The 23,927-nt window shown below is 36.0% G+C and overlaps 2 protein-coding genes across 5 annotated transcripts in view; one reads left to right on the top strand and one right to left on the bottom strand.

Annotated features, from left to right (window-relative positions):
- The window catches only part of UNC13C (unc-13 homolog C), a 1,717,543-nt gene that overhangs the window by 737,545 nt on the left and 956,071 nt on the right, over positions 1-23,927 (top strand). The gene's annotated exons all lie outside the window — the stretch shown is intronic.
- Positions 1-23,927, bottom strand: part of WDR72 (WD repeat domain 72) — a 218,590-nt gene that overhangs the window by 31,950 nt on the left and 162,713 nt on the right. The window contains exon 19 of one of the 4 annotated variants that reach the window (XM_081513853.1): positions 18,532-20,304. The exons of the other annotated variants lie outside the window; for them this stretch is intronic. Coding sequence (XP_081369979.1) covers positions 20,210-20,304 — 95 coding nt within the window. The 3' untranslated portion in view covers positions 18,532-20,209. Of the gene's footprint in view, positions 1-18,531; positions 20,305-23,927 lie in introns of those variants that run through there. 4 annotated transcript variants of the gene reach the window in all.

The raw sequence follows: 23,927 nt of genomic DNA, 5'->3' as shown, positions 1-23,927 counted from the left end.
TACATTTCTCATTTGTGGTATTCTGTGTATTTTTCTAATCCATGTTCATGTAACTAAAAACCGTCTAATATTTCATATTCTTCTCAACCTTCCCACACTCCCACCCTATCACCCACAAAGCAAGTAAATTAAAATGAGGCTTAGTTTATTTGTTTTACATTCAGACCACTTATTTGATAATTTTGCTGGATCCATAGTTTGCAATTTAAAAAACTGTTTTCCATCCCTCTGTGATAGTATTACTTTGCAAAAAACACAGAAAACAAAAAACACAAACACAAAAAACAAAAAACACAAATGGTTTTACATCCATTACCTAAAAGTTTTATAGTACTCCTTCAGAAAAAAAGGGCTATTATTTTAATCTTAAATAAAAGGAAGACAAAATGAATGAGGTAATTATCTTTAACAAATAGAGAAATGAACTGAAGCTTCAATCTTTGTTTCTCTAATGTTACTCTGATATCTTTCACTGTAATACACTATTTCAAAAACAAAATGTACACTACATTTTTAAACACTTTTTCTTTAAAGATAAATGGATCAGAATATATTCTAGCATTTCTCTATTGAGAAAATAAATAATAATGCTCTTGTTTACTTGCCAGTGTAGATGTTTAACAAAGGCATAATGAAGAGGCAGTGTATAAGTGAGGCTCATACAATATCCATCTCTTGAAGAAAATGTTTTACTAGTAGTTAATTAATAACAGTGAATAAATTAACATTTGTATGAGGATATGGGTTATGATGATAAAACCATTTAAACTTTTCAGCATAGGAAAAACCATAAGGTAGAAAACTGCTTTAGAACTAAGGATTCAGATTCCCATTTCATTTTTTGTTATTTATTATTTTTATACCAAGAAGTCACTTTTTTCCCTAATCCATTGCTTCATAGAATTCACATGTGTTTCTAGAAGCATTAGGGTCTGGAAATCAGCAAGGGTGACATTCAGCAGTGTTCTTGTATATGGATGGATGGAACTGACTTATCAACTGTCACCTATATCACCCAAATCACCCATGTGAAGAAGCCTGTCTTGGCACCTAGATGGCAATTATCTGATGAACCCAGTCCAGTAAACTGTCTATCCTGATAAAAGTTCAAAGAATAAATATAATTGCTTTTGGAAATCATAGAGAATATTTTCTGATGATTCAAAATGCAATATCTTGACTGGATTTGATTCACAATAGCAGGCCAAACAAGTCATCTAAAATAAGACAAAAAATATAGATTGCTATTATGGATATTCTACAACATGGTTCAAAACATACGTAAATCAGGTCTTTGGAAAAAATAAGTTATTGGTATAAAATACGCTAAGCACATGTAGAAAATTTACTGACTAATGTCATATAATATATGACAATACAATATATACAATTAAAACATACACGTATATTAAACCCACACAATAACCTGAAGAAATTGAAGTTATTAGAGCAACAAGGAAAAGAAGTTTCACTCTCAACAGGTCAAAAAGAAAACAGGAACCAAAGATTTATTAACAGTAGAAATTCGACTTCAACAATTAAACAGTGGATAATGCCAAGGTTGCCTCAGCCAGAATAAGAAACTACAGTTTAAAAGGTAATTTACTTCATTAACTTTTAGATTATCAGGCTCTGCAGAGAGCTTAGATGCCACGAGGGACTGCCACACACGAGTCAGAGTAAGATGAACACTTACAGTGTAGTATACTTAGTTTTCTAACATTAGGTAGTTCTTCCCTGTTTTCCATTGTTCCATGGAAGAAGCCACGTTGTTTCATCATTCATTGAATGTTTCTGACCTATCAGATAATCTTGGAGAAACAAGTTGACTGATGCCTTTAATAAGAGTGTCTCAAGTAGGAAGCCCTATATGTAAACCTATTTTGCATGAACTTCAAGGTCTTTGTTGAGACTGACTTAAACAAAATAGACATCCCTGGCATATAAACCTGAAGAATGAAAATGCTTCCAGAATCTTTCTTATTGTATCTGGATTATATAGAATCGTGAGTAAAACTGACATCTCCCCTTACTGATGATGAAATAGTAGCAGTGGTGGAACTATGAAGAAGTGGGTAGAGCTCAGGCCAAGAGCCCAATCCATTATCTTTCCAGAGATACTGATTGACACTGCTCCATTTCTACCATAGATGTGTTCTGAAATCTACCCCTCAGTCTCTATTAGAAATTTATCATAGACATCAATTTTAATTTTAATGTTTTACCAAATAATTAATAGCAAACAATTATCCTCTAATGTTATATCCTTAATTATCCATATTTTGAACATTATCCATGACATATTTCACTCCAGATTCTCTCTTCCTATCACCTAGAGATTTTTTGTAATTGCTCCAGCATGCACCAACTATTCAAGCCAAACCAGGTTAGAAGGATAGAATAGAATAAGAATTAAAATAAGAATTTAAAACAAGCAAAACCAAATTCTTAAAAAGAATGGCTACAAAGCAAATTCTGTGTATCAAATTTCATTAGACGATTGAAACCTCAATAAGTATTATTCCATAGATACTACTGTCTATCTTTGATCCTTAGGGAAATGACTTAGGGTTGAAGTGAAGGAAGAACAGAATTATTTGATTACTTCTCAAAATGATGATTTAGCAATTCAACATTCCATTTAAGTATGTTTAATGGAATGTTGAATTGATTTCCTAGTTTATAAATTCAGAAAAGTTAAAGTCTACCCACTATGTTCCTGTATAAGAGAGGATCTTGTAATGCATTCCAAAACCTTATGTAGATGATTTCTTGATTTTATGTGCAGCTTCTTCCTCCAACTGAGCCAATGTATAAAGCTAGCATATTCTGATTCACAGTAGTAAATGACACGTGCCTTTTAATTTCATTTCTATGATAGAAGTTTTTTTTTACTGTGAGGCAAGAAAATGACTTCAGAATAAAAGTCTCATAATGAGACGTTTTTCTTGCCTTTTAAAAATTGGGCATTCTACTTTTTTACATTACTGTATTTGTATACTTAAAACGTGTATAATTTTTATTAAATCCACTTTCTTGGAGAGTTAGAATCTCTCTGCAGGCATGCAGATAAGCAGTTATCATTTCCATTTTTCAATATCTGAATAAAATCAAACATTTAGCCAACAGAAATATAGTCAAAAAGCTATAGCAACCTTAAATAGATATTTACTTGTAATTTAGTATATTTTTTCTTCTTGAATGTTAGCACATTTTAAGGATTGAAGGACATGGACTATGTCATGCTATTTCCTTTTTCTTTTAGCCAAGGACTAGAAAAAGAAATACTTTTCATTCCCAAGATGAATGACCTTTAATGATGAGAAATGCATGCATTTTTTTAAACTACAGTGAAAATTTAAGAAGAAATGCACAGGTTTTCCTTTCTTTTTAAAATATGCTTTAGAGATTAGGTAAAGATCAGCCTCCCCAGTAGGCTCTTATTTTTCCTTACAGTATCTGTAGGGAAAGCTCATTTGCAGACAGCTGCAATATGAGCTTCCTTTCCTTGCCCTGTCACTGACCTCCAACCTGATATGAAAAAACCACCTTCTTTCAAAGTGAGAAGTTATTCATTTACCATAATAGCTCTATTCTGGGCCTCCTTAGCAGAAACTGGCAATTGTGCCCAAATAAGAAGGTTTTGTGATCCTGACTACTGTTCTTACACAAGAGGACAAAACTACCAGGAAATTTTTGTTCCGACAGCCACAGTAGGTGGCCATAAAGTTGGTGTTTAAAACTATAGCTGATATACAGCAATCACAAAAAGAGAAAAAAATCATTAGAAGTTTGTACTTGTTCTGGTTATATACTAGGGTTTGCCAATTACGTTCTCTTAACTTGACAGCTTATTCACTGAGCAAGAGCTACTACTTTAGAAGTTAGCTGACACTTGGCTGTGTGCAACTTTAAAATAAAACCACTTCATAAAGAGAAGTGAGAAACATAAATGATAAGCCTATTGGATAATCATTACAAATAAATAAAAAAGGCTTTGATACAAGCAATTAGTCACAAGCATTACAAGTTGAAATGCAGTCCAGTGTTAAAGAGACAGTTTAGAAGCACATGGCACATTTATCACAGCTCCACAGACAAGTTATTGAGCTGTCTGTGAAAAAACAGAGCCAAACAGGAAAGCTTTCAGCAGCAAGCAGCAGTTGAGGTCCTTGATTGATAGAGCTAGATGATGCAAAGCTGTCCGATGGCTTTCTGCAAAATAAAGTGAAGGAACTCAAGGTCTTTCATGGTGCTCTCCGACCACAGATGAACAGCTACTTTATTACGGCTCAGACTGAGGTTATACCTTGCTCCATATTCTGCCACTTTCGGATGCACACGGTTGACTTGGCCAACCAGCCATCGCGTTTAACATACAGTCTGCCATTTTTACCTTTTTAAAAAGGCTTACTATAAAGTACAAAAGACCACACTGATTAAAAGCTCCGATACTTTACTTGTCCTTACCAGCAACTCTTTTAGCCAAAGTGATATAAACAAAGAATGTTAAGGTAGGCTCTCCATGCTGACCCACTGCCTTCTTCATGCACATGCTATAACTCCAGAGTTGCAATCAAGGATGTTCAGTACCATGACCCTAATTTACAAGGTGATAGTTTCCCCCAAGAATCAAGATGTTGCATTTATTCTTATTTTCACCTTGTGCTTTCTTTATCTCTAGCTTTCTTCATCTCTTGTCAACTAAACTTCTTAATGTCAAAATAGTCATTCTGCATTCTTTTAGAATTATTCTTATTTATTTGTCCTCCAGAGAGAGACAGAGGAAAAGAGAGGGAGGGAGAGAGAGAGAGAGATTGAATGAGTGAGGAGACACTTGCTCTAGAATCATTTTAAAAGGTAATATTCTTCCACACTATTTCTTTATATATCATTCTCAAATAGAGTTCCCTCTCTAAAGATATTATTGCCATATTCCTTTATGTGAGATTAGAACATTATAAATCTTCTATCCCTTTATTGACATTTTAGAGTTACATTATTTGGTTTTGAGTATCATAAATGGCATTGTTCAGAGCACCTGGACTTTTTTCTTTAATAAATGCATAAAATGATATAGCACATTAAACAAAAAGGACTTCATCTGAAATTAATTCTGATAAGGATATATTATTTCTAAAACTTAAGTGTGTAACCAAAACCTAATATTAGACCTCTTCTCTTCCAGAAAATTAGGAATTTTGTAAAAATTGTAAAAAAAAAAGTTGTACCCTATCTTTTAATTTCCTGAGAAGGAAAATGAAGATACTGAAAGCTGTTACTCTTTCCAGAACCAAATTCATATCCTAAATAAAAAAATATAAATCAAAGTAAGTATAAAACATAAAGTATAAAGTATATTTACTTTGTGTAAGGCTATCAGCAATGAGAGTATTTCTCCACATAAAACAAGTACATGTTTTGCTGCATTCTGGCTCTAGTATTTTCTCTTAAAGCTGAATGGGAAAAAATGGTTGGTTCTACCTAGGTATCTGCATATTTCCCAATACCTGAATTCCATCAGAGTACCTGTCACCTGCTGAATTCTTAGACTATCTTGGCCCTTACCCCACAAAAGTAAGAACTATGCATTTTAACAAGTTCCTTGGGTGATTTGAATGCACAATCATGCTTGAAAAAGTGCTGCTTTAATACAGTAGTTCTCAATCCTGTCTGCATTTTAGGTTTACCTGAGGATATCTAAAAAAAAATAGAGATGCCAGAGTTCCACTATAGACCAATTATTAATCAGCATTTCTGGCATGAGGTGTAAGCACTGGTATTTTTTTCAAAGCTCCACCATTCCAGTCAAAAGCTATATATCCTGTTGTGTTCATCATTTTACAGTAACTACCAGGAAGCTCAAGTAATCATATGAATCTTCTCAGGTAAATTATGTTTTCTTTTCATTTCAGCCTTATTGAGGTATAATTGACAAAAATGAAGCATATTTAAAGTGTCATTGTGGTAATTTGATATTCGTATCCACTGTGAAAGGGTTTCCACCATCTGGTTAATTAACTCATCACCTCACATATTTATCTTTTTGCTTTTATTTATTTATTTTTTTTTAGTGAGAACATTTAAGTTCTACTGTCTTAGCAAATTTCAGTTATACAATACAGTGTTATCACTATAGTCCCCATACTCTATAGCTCTTCATACCTTATTCATCTTATAACCGATAATTTTTACCCTTCTACTAAGTTCTCCCTGTCCCCCCAACATGCCCCAGACTCTGGCAACCACTTTTCTACTCTGAGTCTGACTTTCTTTTAAGAATCCGCATATAATCAATATTAAACAGTATTTGTCTTTCTCTATCTATCTTATTTCACTTGGCATAATAACCTCAAGGTCCACCCATGTTGTTGCAAATGGTGTATATTATAGTATTTATTATCATTTAAAGGGCAACAAACAGTAAATTAAAAAGTAATATACATATATCTCATGCTAGTCACTGCAGTAAGCTTTTCTTATACATTGTTTTTACTTAGCTCTGAAAGCAACGCTATTTTCCCATTTTACATGTAAGGAAACAGAGAGTAAGAGGAGTTGAACAAATGGGTCAAGGTCAGATTGCTCATTAGTAACAGAACACTCAGGAATCCAAATACCTGTCTCTGACTACAAAGCTTACACTCTTAAACCTCTTTGTGTATTTAACTCTTGCAGCTTTTCTCAACCTATAAAATAGTTTTCTCTGAACTGTCACCTTTCTTCCCGACACACACACACACACGCACGCACACACACACACACACATACACCCTACAATTTTTGATTCTTGCCTTTAACAGACACTAGAATGATGAGTGGGCCTCAGATTTTAGCATGAGTTAGAATCATTTGGTGAGATTGTTAGAACACAGGCTGCTGATTCAGTAAGCTTTGTGTGGGGGCACCAATAATTTTTATTTCTAGGGAAATCCCAAGTGATGCTGATGCTGCTGGACAATGCTTTAAGGATCACTAGGCTGCATTAATTGTAATGGATCTTATTATGTTACCTGTCTTCATTATGAGCTTCTTCAAATCATTTATGTAAATAGAAAAGGGTACATATAAATAAAAATAGGTAAGAGAGGACAGAGGGTGATGATATATAAACTATGTTAATTAGAATTGATAATAAAATAAAACATCAAGCAAGAAGTGATTTCCTAACCCCTACTGCCAGCCCTTCCCAAGAGATAAATGGACCTCAGCATTCTTTTCTCTACAAAGCTAAAATTAGACTTGGTGTGTGATGGCAGGCAATGCAAGTATTCTAAAAGTCAAAGAAACTTACATCATGACATTGCTTAGAAAGTAAATGAGCAATTATGAACAATTTTAAGGTCTTCTATGCTTTGTGTTCTCTAAGTTACTTAAATCATAGCAAGATACATTTAATTAGTCCATGAAATGTTTTGCTTGAAGTTATAAATTATAGTGTCTGAAACAATAAAAAGCAAGGGAATATTGTTAAGTTTATCTCAGTGATGTATGCCCTTAGTGCAAAATTGACAATTTAAGATATACATTTGGTTTTTCTTCATCACTTTCAAAAAACATTTTCCACACAGCAGGGGTTTCAGAAAACTGTACTTACGTAGATTCATTCCAGCAAAGACCAATCTTTAGAACTTTATAATTTAAAGTTAACAAGCAGTCTAATTTATTAAATTGGAAATTAGGCATAGAAAATATGAAATTATCTTAACAGCCTCTTTTTTTCTGACCTGAGTAAAGTTTAAAGGAAACAAAATTGGCATATTTCACTTATAACTTCAGTGACACATATATGTTATTTGAGCTATTAAAATGAAGAAAAGCAAGATCTGCCTCTTATAACCAAGTATTAATAAAATATTCATTAACACTCAGGTGTGAGGTAGAGCTGTTTGATCTAGTAATGGAAATGTCATCTGGATTCAATTCTTAAGATTTTTTTTTTTTAATGTGAAATAATGTTCCTGCATAAAGTTGGTTGGATGACATAAAGAGCACAGGCTTGCCTATCACACTGATTACTTGATGTAATAGTAAGCAAGCCAAAGTGAACTGTGTGTCTTCAATCTTTCCAATCACTTAGGGATGGGCATCAGAGCTAGCCATCCATCATCCCTGGCCTGAAACATACGGTGCATCAGCAATCTTGGGCTGACCTAAATGATAGTAAAAGCTGCTATGCTGCTCACAATAAGAAATTGTTGTCCACTGAATTACAGGTTTGTGATTAGATTGCTAACACGGCCAACTTGATGTATAAGTGAAGTGTCCAGGGAAGATATTCTTTAGGATTTTCTGAAGATTAATTTATATCCTTGAAATGTAGACCAATCACAGAGTCAAAAAATATGTCAAGGTATTTTTCTTGTAAGCAAGAAAGCCCAGCTGTTATAACAGTCATTAATTTATTTCTGGCACCTTTATCTGCAACAAAGTTTAATAAACCAGGTGTCTAATGGCTATCATTGTGCCATGGCTACAATTGTCTAATACAATAATTATTTTGGAGGGAGTAAAATTCATACAGGGGAGTAGTTATATATTATTATGAAAATAAACCTGAAATGTCAATTCTTCATAATTTAAATTTTTACATTAAAAAATTAAATCTGTGAAAATGTTTATCTAAATTTGCAAGCTGTATACTATGCTCTCATAGCTAGAATTGTCTAAAGATATGCAAATTACCTGATAGGCATGCTGTATATTATGTATTTCTTATGCATTCTTTACTAAAATTAAAATAACTAGAATTTAAAATTTAACTTAAAAATTATTCCCAGCTCAACTACACAGCCCAAAAGAAGACTGACAAAGGAAATAGGAGGCCTGTTTTGACTCCAGGGTCTGTGTCTGAGATTGTATGCCTTAAGATAAGTTTACCATCAGTATCTATATTTGGTATTATAAGAATGATATTTGCTGGTCTAGACAAAGACTTCGGAGAAGGCAATGGCACCCCACTCCAGTACTCTTGCCTGGAAAATCCTATGGACAGAGGAGCCTGGTAGGCTACAGTCCATGGGGTCGCTAAGAGTCGGACACGACTGAGCAACTTCACTTTCACTTTTCCCTTTCATGCACTGGAGAAGGAAATGGCAACCCACTCCAGTATTCTTGCCTGGAGAATCCCAGGGACGGCGGAGCCTGGTGGGCTGCCATCTATGGGGTTGCACAGAGTCGGACACGACTGAAGTGATTTAGCAGCAGCAGCAGCAGACAAAGACCTATTCAGGAGGATGGCATTCATTCTTTCAATATTTACTGAACACCCCTGTTTTCAAACCTCTCTGCTAGGTGCACAAAATCATGAAGACTCAAGTCCTGCTGACAACCTAGTGGAAGGAGACAGACTAGAGAGCAGGTTAAGTACAATAGAAAACTTACTGCCCTGAAAAGCCAAAAAGGCACTTATGAAAAATGATAAGTCTAGATTCTGAACCAACAGATCGAGCACTGGGCTCAAGTACACACTTTTTTAACATGTACTCAGATAGTCAACAGTCTCACAGAATTTTCCAAGTGTAAGAAGTAACTGCTGAATGCTTTGAGGTATGTAGGAAAAACATTTAAGTCAATCTTAACAGCCCAGAAAAGGTTTCGGGAAATGAGGTGGAGAAATTGAAACTCGATTGGTATAATTAGGCACAATGGAGGGGCGAGAGGGGAAGATGTTCCCAGCAAGGAAACTGCAAGAGAAAGAGAGCACGTGGGGAGCTTAGGCAGCTTTTGAAGAAGTTGGAAGGAACCTATCATGAAGGATGTATGTTTCTAGTTTTAATCATTCATGTTTTTTGAATACATGTACACAGAACAAAATGTGTTAAAGGATACACAATGAAAAGTTTTCCTTCTGTCTTTTTCCCTACTACTCATTTCTACTCATTTCTCTACTGGAGAAACTACTCATTTCTCTTTCGGGAAAGAAAATTTTATGAATGGTTTCTTGTGTGTCTTTCCCTAGATACTGAATACATATACAATATTGTTTTGGTATCAATATATATTCCTAACACTCTGTTCCAATAAAATTAAAGAATAAGGTGTATTATGCATAGTTCTGAACTTTGCTTTTTGACATAACATAATTTGGAGATTTGGCCACATCTCATCAGTTGTAAACACTGCATATAGAATTCCAATTTATACCTGCACCACGATTTATTTTACCATTCACCTGATGACTAACAATTAGCTTGTTTCTAACCTTCTACTCTTACAAATAATGCTGTAAAGATTAAACTTTTACCTAAGTAACTTCTAATATATTTATCTATGCTAAATTCCAAGAAGACAGAATTCTGGAATCAAGGGGCATTTGCATTAACATGTTGGCAGACTGTGCCAAATTGTTCTCCATGGGGCTGTACTAATGTGCAGTCTCATTTGCAAAGTAAGAGAGGACTCTTTTCCTTCTCTTCAAGAAGAAGTTTGACCGTTATTTTAAAAATACTATGAAGTAAATCAAGGGGCTTAAGAGGAGAAACAACTTGATTCAGCTTATATTTTGAAAAATACACAACCACTGCAATGTGGAAGATGAATGTATTAAAATGGATAAGACCCTAAGCAAGAAGGGTGTAGAAAGCTTTGCAGCAGTTAGCCTAGAGCAGATAACCCAGTATCTAGCATGTGGAAAGATAAAGACGTTTATTGAGCATTAATTATATGCCAGACTCTGTGCTGAGCATGTAAATTGTATTATCTGATTTATTGCTTACGACAACACTAATGGATAGGTATTGTTATTTTGGATTTCAGGTGAAAAACAAAACAAAGCTGGGGCTTATAAGTCTATGTTTATGCAAGTAGTACAAAAAAAAATCCAGGCAAGTCTTAGTTCAAAGCAACTACTTTTAACAACAATAATGTTCTGTTTGGAATGGAGAATATTGGATGCATTTGGGATTTATCAAAGAGGTAGAACTGACAAATTTGGCAACTGTATGCAGATCATAAAGGAAAATAACAAATCAGCACTGTTTGCAAAGACTTGGAAAGCAAGGGATGGTGTAGGGAGTAAATTTGATTTTTACTTTGAGGTGCCAGTGGGAGGTCAGGTCAAGAATGTCTCTACCATCTCAGAAGCAGGAGCTTGGTCTGGTCTGGAGATGCAGATGGGGACATTGTCAGCATATAGTCACTGTGCGCTTGGAAGTCACCAGAAAGGATGAGCTCACCCCAGGAGCAACATTAACAAACAGGTCAAAGATAAGGACAACTTGAAAGAGACTAAGAATGAACCAAGAGATAAGAAGAAAGGAAGGAAAGAAAAATCAAAAGAAAATATTAGCCCCAAGTCAAAAAAAAAAAACAAACAAAAAGAAACACTAAATAAAACCACTTGAAATTATTTTACAAATAAATTATTGATATTCTTTTTTCCCCTTTATTTCTAAACTGTCTCATATATTAAGAAAATAATGTTCATGAAATATTTCCTAAATACAGGGGAAGAATAGGTTATGAACACACCCCACCAGTACTGTCTTATGGAGGTGACAGTCCAAAGGAAAATTGCTTTCTCTAAGCTGGCTGAGAGTCCTGATACATTTCTTTAAAGCTCTAATAACCATGCAGAAAAGTGTCAAATTGAGGATTTAAAGCCAAAGGCTGTAGTCCTGGGAGAGTGTCTGAGAGTGATTCCTATGTACCTGACATAACTCAGAAGCAGGAGAGTCACACTCAATGGCTGGGAGAATTCTCCTGTACCACCTCGTATAAATCTGCAGAGGACTACCCGAAGGTTTATGTGAGCTGTGTGTCCAACACGTGTTAGAAAATCAGTCTCGTTATATTTCCCCTGTAAATCCTTCCAGGAGTCCTCTAGGTTTAAGGGGGACCTTCACATTTGGAATCGAGAAATGAGTATAGATTTTCTGAGACTGCCTGGATTGTGTAATATGCAGTTCATACGATATATTTGAAGGGAAGAATATGTACGCACTGTCCCTCAATTGATGGATTTAGTCTCAAGAAGTTCCAGCCTGCCCGCTCTCCCCAACTCTCTCCTAAGTGAAAAAAACAGAGCTCTTTTCAAAAGGGATATATTCTCGGAAAGTGGCTGAACAATCTATGTAGCATATCTAGTGGGTGGCATGCGGAGAAGGCAGTGGCAACCTATCCAGTATTCTTGCCTGGAAAATCCCATGGATGGAGGAGGCTGGTAGGCTGCAGTCCATGGGGTCGCTAAGGGTCGGTCACGACTGAGTGACTTCACTTTCACTTTTCACTTTCATGCATTGGAGAAGGAAATGGCGACCCACTCCAGTGTTCCTGCTTGGAGAATCCCAGGGACGGGGGAGCCTGGTGGGCTGCCGTCTATGGGGTCGTACAGAGTCAGACACGACTAAAGCAACTTAGCAGCAGCAGCAGCAGTGGGTAGCATGAACTGGAGAGATGGAACTGATTTTCTTGTTCAACAGGTTGTAAAACCCACTTTGTAAATTACAAGCACTATATCCTATATTAGCAAATCACATTTCACTTCTGAACATACCAAAGCTGAAAATTTATGAGTGGACTGAAACATAGAAACTAAACACATTTGTAGGCGTTTAGGCTGATCTTTATAGGAAGAGCACCCCTGAAAATTATGTAAACAAAATTGTAATATTATTAAAATATTCGGCAAAAAACAATTCAATGTTTAATGCATACTATTAATACTTAAGTCAAACTATAGCTACATTTTTAATAAATATTTCAAGTTATTAGGCCAGATTTTATACTTTGTTAATGGAAGAAACACTGAAATAATTATCTATGAGCTTTACTGGAAAAATTGTAAATTCAGTATTCCTCCATTCTGTCAAGTTTTATCTTCAACATCAATTGCTCACTATCCTGAACATAACAAACTCAGTCACCTTAAATAAAAAAAAAAGAAAATTATTGATCAGTTAAGATGTTTGATATCAAGCTTTGATTTTAGGCATTTTTTCCTCCTAAGTTTATTTTCTTTCAATAAACTCTACTTAATTTCTAAATATTAGTCAACAGATACCTAACTTTTGTAACTAGATGGGGTTATTTATAACAAATGCAGAATAATTCTTTATCATTTAATATGTGAATCACGCATATGTGTATGCATGTGGAAGTCTCAGCTGATTTATTATTCATTTACACATTCATTCATTCATTCATTTTGGTGCTGAAACCCTAGAACAAAGAATAGCATCTTAAGAGAGCAGCTCATAAGCATTATAGCTTTTTGTTTTTTTGTACAGATCCTTAAGATGTTCAGAATAGTGAAATCAGTTTTTATGAAATGGAAAATAGAACTTTTCTAACCAATTTCATATCCAAAACAGTGACTCTGACTTGATCGCCACCATTTAAACAACAGCAAAAATTACAGGGAACTCACTACCTGATGAGGCAGTTTATTATATCATTCAACAGATTTAAGAATTTGAATATTTTTTTTCTTAAATGCTGTACACAAATCTCTTTATATGTCTAGCAATAGTCTTTGTTCTTGCTTCTGGAAAAATCCCAACAGGCTTCCCCATTTTCACTAAGGTCATATGGGATCTTCTGCGTGTGTGCTCAGTCGCTTCAGTCGTGTCTGACTCTGTGTGACCCCATAGACGGCAGCCCACCAGGCTCCGCCGTCCCTGGGATTCTCCAGGCAAGAATACTGGAGTGGGTTGCCATTTCCTTCTCCAGTGCATGAAAGGGAAAAGTGAAAGTGAAGTCGCTCAGTCGTGTCTGACTCCTTGTGACCCCATAGACTAATCGTAGCTCCCATAAGGACAATGGCAAAGAATGTTCAAACTACCTCACAATTGCACTCATCTCAGATGCTAGCAAAGTAATGCTCAAAATTCTCCAAGCCAAGCTTCAATAGTATGTGAGCCATGAACTTCCAGATGTTCTAGCTGAATTTAGTAAAGGCAGAGGAACCAGAGATGAAATTGCCAACATCCACTGGGTCATATAAAAAGCAAAATAATTCCAAAAAAACATCTACTTCTGCTTTAGTGACTATGCCAAAGCCTTTGACTGTGTGGATCACAGCAAACTGGAAAATTCTTCAAGAGATGGGAATACCAGATCACCGTACCTGCTTCCTGAGAAATTTGTATGCAGGTCAAGAAGCAACAGTTAGAACTGGACATGGAACAATAGACTGGTTCCAAATTGGGAAAGGAGTATGTCAAGGCTGTATATTGTCACCGTGCTTATTTAACTTAATGCAGAGTACATCATGCAAAATTCCATGCTGGATGAAGCACAAGCTGGAATCAAGACTGCTGGGAGAAATATCAGTAACCTCAGATATGCGGATGACACCACCCTTATGGCAGAAACTGAAGAGGAACTGAAGAGCCTCTTGATGAAAGTGAAAGAGGAGAGTGAAAAAGTTGGCTTAAAACTCAACATTCAAAAAAACTAAGGTCAGGGCATCTGCTCCCATCACTTCATGGCAAATAGATGGGGAAACAATGGAAACAGTGACAGACTTTATTTTTCTGGTCTCCAAAGTCACTGCAGATGGTGACTGCAGCCATGAAATTAAAAGATGCTTGCTCCTTGGAAATAAAACTATGACCAACCTAGACAGCATATTGAAAAACAGAGACATTACTTTGCTGACAAAAATCCATCTAGTCAGAGCTATGGTTTTTCCAGTAGTCATGTATGGATGTGAGACTTGAACTATAAAGAAAGCTGAGTGCTGAAGAATGGATGCTTTTGAACTATGGTGTTGAAGAAGACTCTTGAGAGTCCCTTGGACTGCGAGGAGATCAAACTAGTCAGTCCTAAAGAAAATCAGTCCTGAATATTCATTGGAAGGACTGATGCTGAAGCTGAAACTCCAATACTTTGGCCACCTGTTGCAAAGAACTGGCTAATTGGAAAAGACCTTCATCCTGGGAAAGGATGAAGGCAGGAGGAGAAGGGGATGACAGAGGATGAGATGGTTGGATGGCATCACCGACTTGATGGACATGAGTTAGAGCAAGCTCTGGGAATTGGTAATGGACAGGGAAGCCTGGCGTGCTACAGTCCATGGGGTTGCAAAGAGTTGGACATGACTGAGTGACTGAACTGAACTGATGCTAACATTTTATTTTTTGAGACAAAAAATTTCTCTAGTCATTCTTCTACCTCATGTTTTTTAAAGTCCTTCATCAGTTCCTGCTCTAAAAGCACTTCTAAACATCTCTAGCAGGGACTGTACATCATCTCACTCAAATATCACAAAATTCCATGTGAGGGTTATTATTTCCCAAGAGTTGGGCATCTAGCTTCCATCAATACAACCTTTATTATAAGCATATATAACTCAAAATATACTACTGGCACATGCAAATATCCAATGTCTTTCAGAGTTTATTAGCAAAATGTATAGGGGAAATTTTAATTATGATATACTTGAATTGTAAAGTAATATTTAACTTACCAATTTATCTTAGGGTAATTAAGAAAATTGGAAGAATTCATAGTATTTAATCAAAGTTGATAGTTTATTGAAACATACAAAGCCAAAGCTTTCTTTCCTCATTTCAGGACTTATGATCTATTCCTTTCTGCATGTGTGATCATCCTTCTTTGTCTCTCTCTGCATACAGGCGTACTAGTCTTTGAATTACTGTAGCCAGCTCATCTCTGTCTTTATATGATCATTCTGATTGACATCAAACAGAAACTGCATTAGGCCACAACATTCCCAGTTTCCAGTTTCTGGGATAGAAATCTTATTTTGTTCCAGGTCTCTACCCATCATTGGTCTGGTAGAGATGACCAGGGTCACAGAGTTACATGATCAGTTGCTCATGCATCTGCACTGTATGTACAGGTTCTCTGAAAGGTCATGGGTGAGGCTGTGAGAGGAAGCATCAACTAAACAGGCACCCTGAGAGATGTCTGCTGCTGCTGCTGCTAAATCGCTTCAGTCGTGTCCGACTCTGTGCGACCCCATAGACGGCAGCCCACCAGGCTCCGCCGTCCCTGGGATTCTCCAGGCAAGAATACTGGAGTGGGTTGCCATTTCCTTCTCCAGTGCATGAAAGGGAAAAGTGAAAGTGAAGTCGCTCAGTCGTGTCCGACTCCTTGCGACCCCATAGACTGCAGCCCACGGGCTCCTCCGTCCATGGCTACTGTAATACTATTGAAGCATGTGTCTATTGGCTAAAACACATATTAAATACATAGCTAGACTGATATCATCATAATAGTTACACTCTGAATCACCCCTTCAAATCATAAGAATTCTATATATCAGGAATTCCATTAGGTTATGAGGCATTTATTTGCATCCACACAATCAAATATAGAATGTGAGTACCACAAGACATGAGCCTCCTGGACTTCTTTAAATAGGTATATTTGCTATAGCCTTAATTAAGCCTCTCCTCTCATAGTACTCAGATTTGCTCTCACAAGAGTAATGACCTCATTCATCATGCCCACCTAGGATGTCTGTGTGAGTGAAGGGATATAATTTGCATTGTTTTGTATGGTTTTTGATTTTTATTTCTGTTAAATCTTTGCATTAGTGGTGAAAAAAATGATTGTAAAAACAATAACATTTAAAGTACATGTCTTTGTGGTCTTCAATGAAAGGTATATAAAGGTGATTCATGCTTAAAAACTCAGTAGAAGTGAGCTGGTTTTTCACCCAGAACAATATGCTTTTGGACATATTGCTTTTGGTTTGTCACCCAGAACAATGCTCTTTTTTTTTCTTCTTATGATCTTGTACATTCACACTGAGAGCTTAAAATCTAGAAAAAAACTTATTACTTTAAAAATAGGAGAGAATTTCCAGGATTATATCTAGGTAAAGAATTGTTAGATTTGACTCCAAAAGCACAATCTATAAAAGAAAAAATATTGATACAATTAACTTCCTCAAAATTAAATGTTTTTTCCCCTCTGAGAGAGAATGGGGGTACTTTTGCAAGAAACACTTGACTTTTCTCTGGAAACTACCTTCAGCAAACAGAAGCCAACTTGACTAGAGGTGCTTGGGAAGTTACATACCCCACGGGGGTGGGCTGCAGATTATAATGAACTGATACAAATTCAGTCATGTCTGACTCCTTGTATCCCCATGGACTGCAGCAGGCCAGGCTTCCCTGTCCATCACCAACTCCCAGAGCTTGCTCTAACTCATGTCCATCAAGTCGGTGATGCCATCCAACCATCTCATCCTCTGTCATACCCTTCTCCTGCCTTCATCCTTTTCCCAGGATCAGGATCTTTTCCAATTAGCCAGTTCTTCGCATCAGGTGGCCAAAGTATTGGAGTTTCAGCTTCAGCATGAACCTTCCAATGAATATTCAGGACTGATTTCCTTTAGGATTGACTAGTTTGATCTCCTTGCACTCCAAGGGACTCTCAAGAGTCTTCTCAACACCATAGTTCAAAAGCATCCATTCTTCGGCGCTCAGCTTTCTTTATAGTTCAAGTCTCACATCCATACATGACTATTGGAAAAGCCATAGCTCTGACTAGATGGACCTTTGTCAGCAAAGTAATGTCTCTGTTTTTCAATATGCTGTCTAGGTTGGTCATAGATTTTTTTCCAAGGAGCAAGCATCTTTTAATTTCATGGCTGCAGTCACCATCTGCAGTGACTTTGGAGACCAGAAAAATAAAGTCTGTCACTGTTTCCATTGTTTCCCCATCTATTTGCCATGAAGTGATGGGAGCAGATGCCCTGACCTTAGTTTTTTGAATGTTGAGTTTTAAGCCAACTTTTTCACTCTCCTCTTTCACTTTCATCAAGAGGCTCTTCAGTTCCTCTTCAGTTTCTGCCATAAGGGTGGTGTCATCCGCATATCTGAGGTTACTGATATTTCTCCCAGCAGTCTTGATTCCAGCTTGTGCTTCATCCAGCATGGAATTTTGCATGATGTACTCTGCATTAAGTTAAATAAGCATGGTGACAATATACAGCCTTGACATACTCCTTTCCCAATTTGGAACCAGTCTATTGTTCCATGTCCAGTTCTAACTGTTGCTTCTTGATCTGCATACAGATTTCTCAGGAGGTAGGTAAGGTAATCTGGTATTTCCATCTTTTGAAGAATTTTCCATAGTTTGCCGTGATCCACACAGTCAAAGGCTTTGGCATAGTCACTAAAGCAGAAGTAGATGTTTTTCTGGAACTCTCTTGCTTTTTCTATGATCCAGTGGGTATTGGCAATTTGATCTCTGGTTTCTCTGCCTTTTTTGCTGAGTACATCATTTGGTCCAAAAGACATTCTCCAAAATGTGTATGTATGTATGTGTGTGTGTGTTTGTATTTTATTCATTCCAAGACATCACCAATTTTAAATGTGTTATACATTTTGTAAGTTTTTAGACCAAATCAATTCCACATTAATTGTCCACATTTTGTATCAGTTCCCAATTGTATACACCTACTCATACAATACATACCCCTTTCTTTTCCAATATCCTAATGATGTTGGAGTCTAATCCCATGTGTATTCAAAGGCTAGAATTTTTCTGATTCACTTTAGTCACTGCCTTTCTGAACAGTGTCATTTGATGAACTACTTTTCACGATTCTTTTTTGTAATTTTAACTCCTTTATTACTTTTGACATCAGCTGTTTCATTTGCATTTTCTGTCCATTAATATCTTAGTTTTGTATTTTCTATTTCTTTAATTGAATGACGTATCCCAGCATATTTAGTAGATCCTCTTACACATCAGCTGGAAACCTCTTAGTCCTTTATAATCCATGACTCAGTTTCAAGAATATCCTGATTGAAAATATAATGATCTCTTATGAAAGATTATGCATTTATACTGTCTTTAGTCATATATCCATATATCACTTGATGTAACAGGCAGTCTTCTGCATCCAAGGCAGTATTTTGTTTCAGTTCCATATCACAGTATAATGATTCTGAAGATATATTAAGTCACAGTTAAAAATCCAAACAGTTTGGATTTAGCTGTGATATTTAGCCATAGATTTAACTAGAGATATTTCTCCTATAAAACATGTAATATTTAGCTGCAAGTAATGCTGCTACTGCAAATAATTGAATGAAGGTGAGAATTGAAAGAAGAGATGCCTTCTACACCTGGCTAAGTTCATGCATAAGCAATGACACTTATTATTTGTACAGCTGATAACTGTCTTTAACTTAGATTCACATTCATTCAATAAATACTTATAGTCTCATACTGGCAAGCATTAGCTTAGGTACTAAGGAAACAGGGTAAATGATACAGATAAAATCTTTACTCTCATTAAGCTTATGTTCTTAACTATACAAGGTACCACATTTCAGAAATAATGTAGAGAATTATGTAAAATACATATCTCAGGAGAGAAAAAATGATATACTTTTAAAGTCTTTTAGATATTCTAAATTTACTGTTTTTAATGCATTTAATTTTATTTAAACTTCTCTCAAACAGACTACTTTAGTATTCATATATTTTCCTTGAAAAGATGTTTCTTTTATTATATTGATGTAATTTCTACTGTAAAATATTGATTTCTTATAAGAAATGATGTAAAACCCAGACTTTCTTTTCTCTCTATTATTTCTTCTATAAAACATGAACACACAATTTCAAAGGAATGCATTCCATTTATTTCCTCTGAGCTCAGACATAGAAAGAAATGGGGTATAGGAAAGGGAGAGGGTATATAGGTATTCATAATGGTAGAGATGGTAGAATTAAAATAATTCACACATCAATCCCTCACTTCAAAGCTAGATACAATATATACACACACATACATTTTTTAAATAATTTATATGTGCATATTTAATTTATATGTTATGCTTTGATACATAGTTCAAAAAGCAATATAGGAAAATTAGTAGTGGATTTTTTTTCAAGTGAGTGCTAACATATAATACGTTCCAAATTCAACAGGAGAATCATTGCTAATTGTATTTGAAAACTGCGAAGTGAGCATGTACTTTTATGTGTAAATGTGTACTTAATCTTTGATATTCATGGGAAGTGATTCATGGCCAGTTTCCACAATATGCCAAGGAGATGCTTTATATCTGGGTACTGACACTTTATGTATTGGTCTATAATCAATACTATTTGCTGTGTGCTCTGTCACTGAAATAAAACCATGATTGTTCTGCAAATAAAGTTTTAATTACTAATACAAACATCCTCATTTTGAAATATAGTAACCCTGTATATCCTCAACACAACTTTATTACCAGGCATAAAAATCAACCTAGGCTTTAAAAGTCTTAAAACATTAATATTTGAAAGGAACAATCTGAACTTGTGTGTTGTTTTTCAATGCAAACAGGTCATATATCTTGAGAGAGAGTCTGAATTCAGTTTCCTCACCTGTAAAATGAAGATAATAATTCCTAGCTCACAAAATTCTTGCCAAAATTAGATTAGACATATGTGCAAACCACACAGAATTTGGAGGTTGCTATTAAAATGGCAAAATGTTAAAAATTTGAACTCGAATATCAGTGCCTGTAAGTAGATCACTGTTAACCTGTGCATTTCAATAACTGCTGTCAATATCCAATACACAGATATTTACTTAAATGCAGATGTTAAGTCTATGCAATCACTTAACTCATTCAGCTATCTCAGAGGGAAGAAGTGACAGCCAGCAACTTCTGCAGGATTGTTAAGAAGATGTCTCTGAAGCCTATTGAGACAACTGGTCTCACAGCTTTAGCCCCTTCAATCTTTAAACCATCTACCATAGTAAGAAATATCTAAATTATAAACCTGAAAACTTCCTAGCACCTAGCACAATTCACAAACTGGTCTCACTCTGACTTTGAACCTGTTCCACTTACCCATGAGATTGTACTACAATCAAACTCCTTATGACATTGCTCTATTTCTAGCTCACTAGAGGTCTAACCTTCTCTAGACTGTGTACCAAGGACTGTACCTCAAAGAATAAGGGTTTTATAAGTGAAAGTGTTAGTCACTCAGTCATGTCCAACTCTTTGCAAACCTGTGGACTGTAGCTCACCAAGCTCCCTTGTCCATAGGATTTCCCAGGTGAGAGTACTGGAATGAGTGGCCATTTCCTTCTCCAGGGGACCTTCCTTACCCAGGGATTGAACCTGGGTCTCCTGCATTGCAGGCATATTCTTTACCATCTGAGTTATCAAAGAAGCCCCTGAATAAGAATACCTTGGTACATGTGGGGAGACATTTTGATTGGGGGCAAATCAGTCAGTACATGCCTCCCCACATATCCCAAGATAAACACACTTGAAAGGAATCCCCATTGTTAGCAGAATATTTTCTCTTTCACAGATCCCTTGAGACTATAGTAAGATGAACATTTTGAAATTAAATTTTAAGAATGTTCAGAAAAGAGAAGTATAGTGCCTCCAGTTCCTTAGCTTCTCTTAGCTCTCCATAAGCAGGTGGGTTCAAGGCTGCCACTACCACAGCCCTAAGCAAAGGACTCACCATAAGGTACTCCTTTTTGTGTATAACATGTGCAGTGCTTATTACTTATTAGGTAAATGTTTGATGCTTGTTAAATGGTAATTCCTGTCCTCTTTCCTTCCTCTCTCAGGCTTACAAATAAACACACAGAGAATTTTTCAAGCTAAAGTTACCTTGTCACAGTATTGAGCAAGTTAAAACCTTGGTTCCTGTAAGAACCTTGTGAAAATTAAATAAAGCAAGTTTGGTGGGCACTTCAATGACCTGGAGAGTACATACTCTGAAAAGGTGGTCTGATATAACCACTGCTATTCCTATTGCACTAAAATGACAACTCAGTGTGGCATCTCTTTCTATTTTTCATGAGAAGCCAGAAATTCAGAATATTTTATGAAAGCTCCTGGTTTATAAATGGTGGCAGTTAAGTTTTAACCCCAAGAACTACTGTGTAAATCAAACAGAAAACACCTACAGGGGACCAGTATGAACCTGTGCTGTAAAACTTTAAAACTAGACTGTCTCTAGATGTAACTACTGTGCATCTGAGCTTGAAAAGATCCCTTGCTCCTTCAAATAGACTCGCATGCTGCTTGTAAGCACCCAGGCTGTTCATGACTCAGTTCCAGTGTGCTGTCTCTCCTTATGTAAGAAGTTTCATCAGTACTTGACTCAAAATTATGACTCTCATTTTAATCAGCAAGAAAGAATTTCTGCACTGTAAAATCTTATTAAGGGAATTTGATTGCAAATTGAATGTGATCCAACACCTTTCCAAAGCTTATTTAAGATATTTGATATTTGAGAGAAAAAGCCTAAATGTGTATGTTAATTATCCATTTACCTACACTATTCCAAATTCTATCCCTGTGCTCTCAGACCATGAGAAAGTAATGTCTTAGACCACATTATCTCAGTGAATCAAAAACATGGCTTCTGAGATATGGCTCAGTGTCATGTTCTTTGATTTTATAGATGGCTGATACTAAAAAGTGTCATATTTAAGAGCATTTTTTGTACCTTTTGAAACACTGGTTGGAGGTATATTCTACTGTGTGACTTAGTACTGCTTTATATTGGCACTCATGTGATAAATCCCAGGAAAAATGGTTCCAGGAAAGGATGTTTAGCCTCACAGATGCATCTATATGATATCTTAATGGGAACTGATTTCTCTGCTTTAGTTCCAGGCCAAACTTCAAAAGCCACATTAAGTGAGAATAAGAATCCTAGATTTGTTTCTGAGTTTTTGAAGCCCTTACTGACTCTTCTCCCCACCCCCTTTATTTATTCACTAATGTCAGCATTGGTTTTAGGTTTCAGGTAACTGGGAATATCCCAGTTATAACCGTTTGTTTTTATTCAAGTGATTTGATTCTTGGTCGTCAATATCTTAAAATTCAGTCAATCCAGTTTTATAATATTATTGCTTTGCTCTGTTATTTATTAGCGTAATTAAAAAAATAAACAATTCTATTTATATCATAGATTCTGGTGGGTGTCTACTTCCAAATATCTTCTTTATTACCTATAACAGGGATGGAAAATTTCACTTTAAAAGTAAATTATCTGTGGGTTTAAGCATATTGTAGTTCTAAACTTCTTGGAATTCCTAGAACTGTCACCTATCTGTCTATCAAATGTTTATTGAGAATCCTCAGGGTACCTGGCAGTGACCTAAGCATTGAAGACGTAACAGTGAGCAAGTTAGACATATTCTTTTCCCATCATGGAGCTCACAGTCTCATGGGGGAGTAGACAAGAAACTAGGCAATGACAATACAGGGCGATCAGTATTGTGACAGAAGAAATATAGAGTAGGACACCTAACCTATTTGGGGGAAGCAGAGAGGCAATCCTCGAAGATGTAACATTCAATCTGGGACATGAACATTAAGCAGTGGTGGGAATGGAGAAGGGTTTTCAGGCAGGGGCTGCAGTTTCTGCAAGAATGCCTTTTCCTTGTTGTATCCTCAGGGATTTGCCCACTGTTTGGCTCACTGAAGGCACTAAAAATTTTTAAATAAATAAATGGGTGATAAAATAGCATGTGTGAGGTTTGAGAGCCAAGTAGTAATAGGTCCTTTAAAGGAACTGAAAGAGTTTGGCTTGACTGAATTATAGGGTTAAGGGTGGGTAGCAGGGGTCAAGATGAGACTAGAGAGCAATCTAGTGGCCAGCTGAAAATGATTCTTGTGAATCATTCAAATAATATGTACTTTATCATGAGAGAAAAGGGAAGTCATGTGTGCTTAAAGAAAACAAACAAGCAAAAACAAACTGAAAAAACCTTTTCTCCGTAAGAATCTGACTTTTGGCTAACTTTAGTTGGATTCTTGGTAACTTGATAAAAGCAGAATGTCAACTATATCTCAAGGTGACATTACTGATAGTAAAAATGACTTCTCATTGGTAAATCATATCTGGACTAGGAAAAAATATAAATAAACTATAAAAAAACTCATTATCATAGCTTTGGGTGTCCTTGTGATTGGATCTGGCAAACCCGTGCCTATGGACTTGCTGTAGGACATATAAGGCTG

This window comes from Giraffa tippelskirchi, chromosome 7 (assembly GCF_054371585.1).
Source record: "Giraffa tippelskirchi isolate mGirTip1 chromosome 7, T2T-mGirTip1v1.2.pri, whole genome shotgun sequence".
NCBI lineage: Eukaryota > Metazoa > Chordata > Mammalia > Artiodactyla > Giraffidae > Giraffa > Giraffa tippelskirchi.
This window is presented reverse-complemented; position numbering and strand designations above follow the sequence as displayed.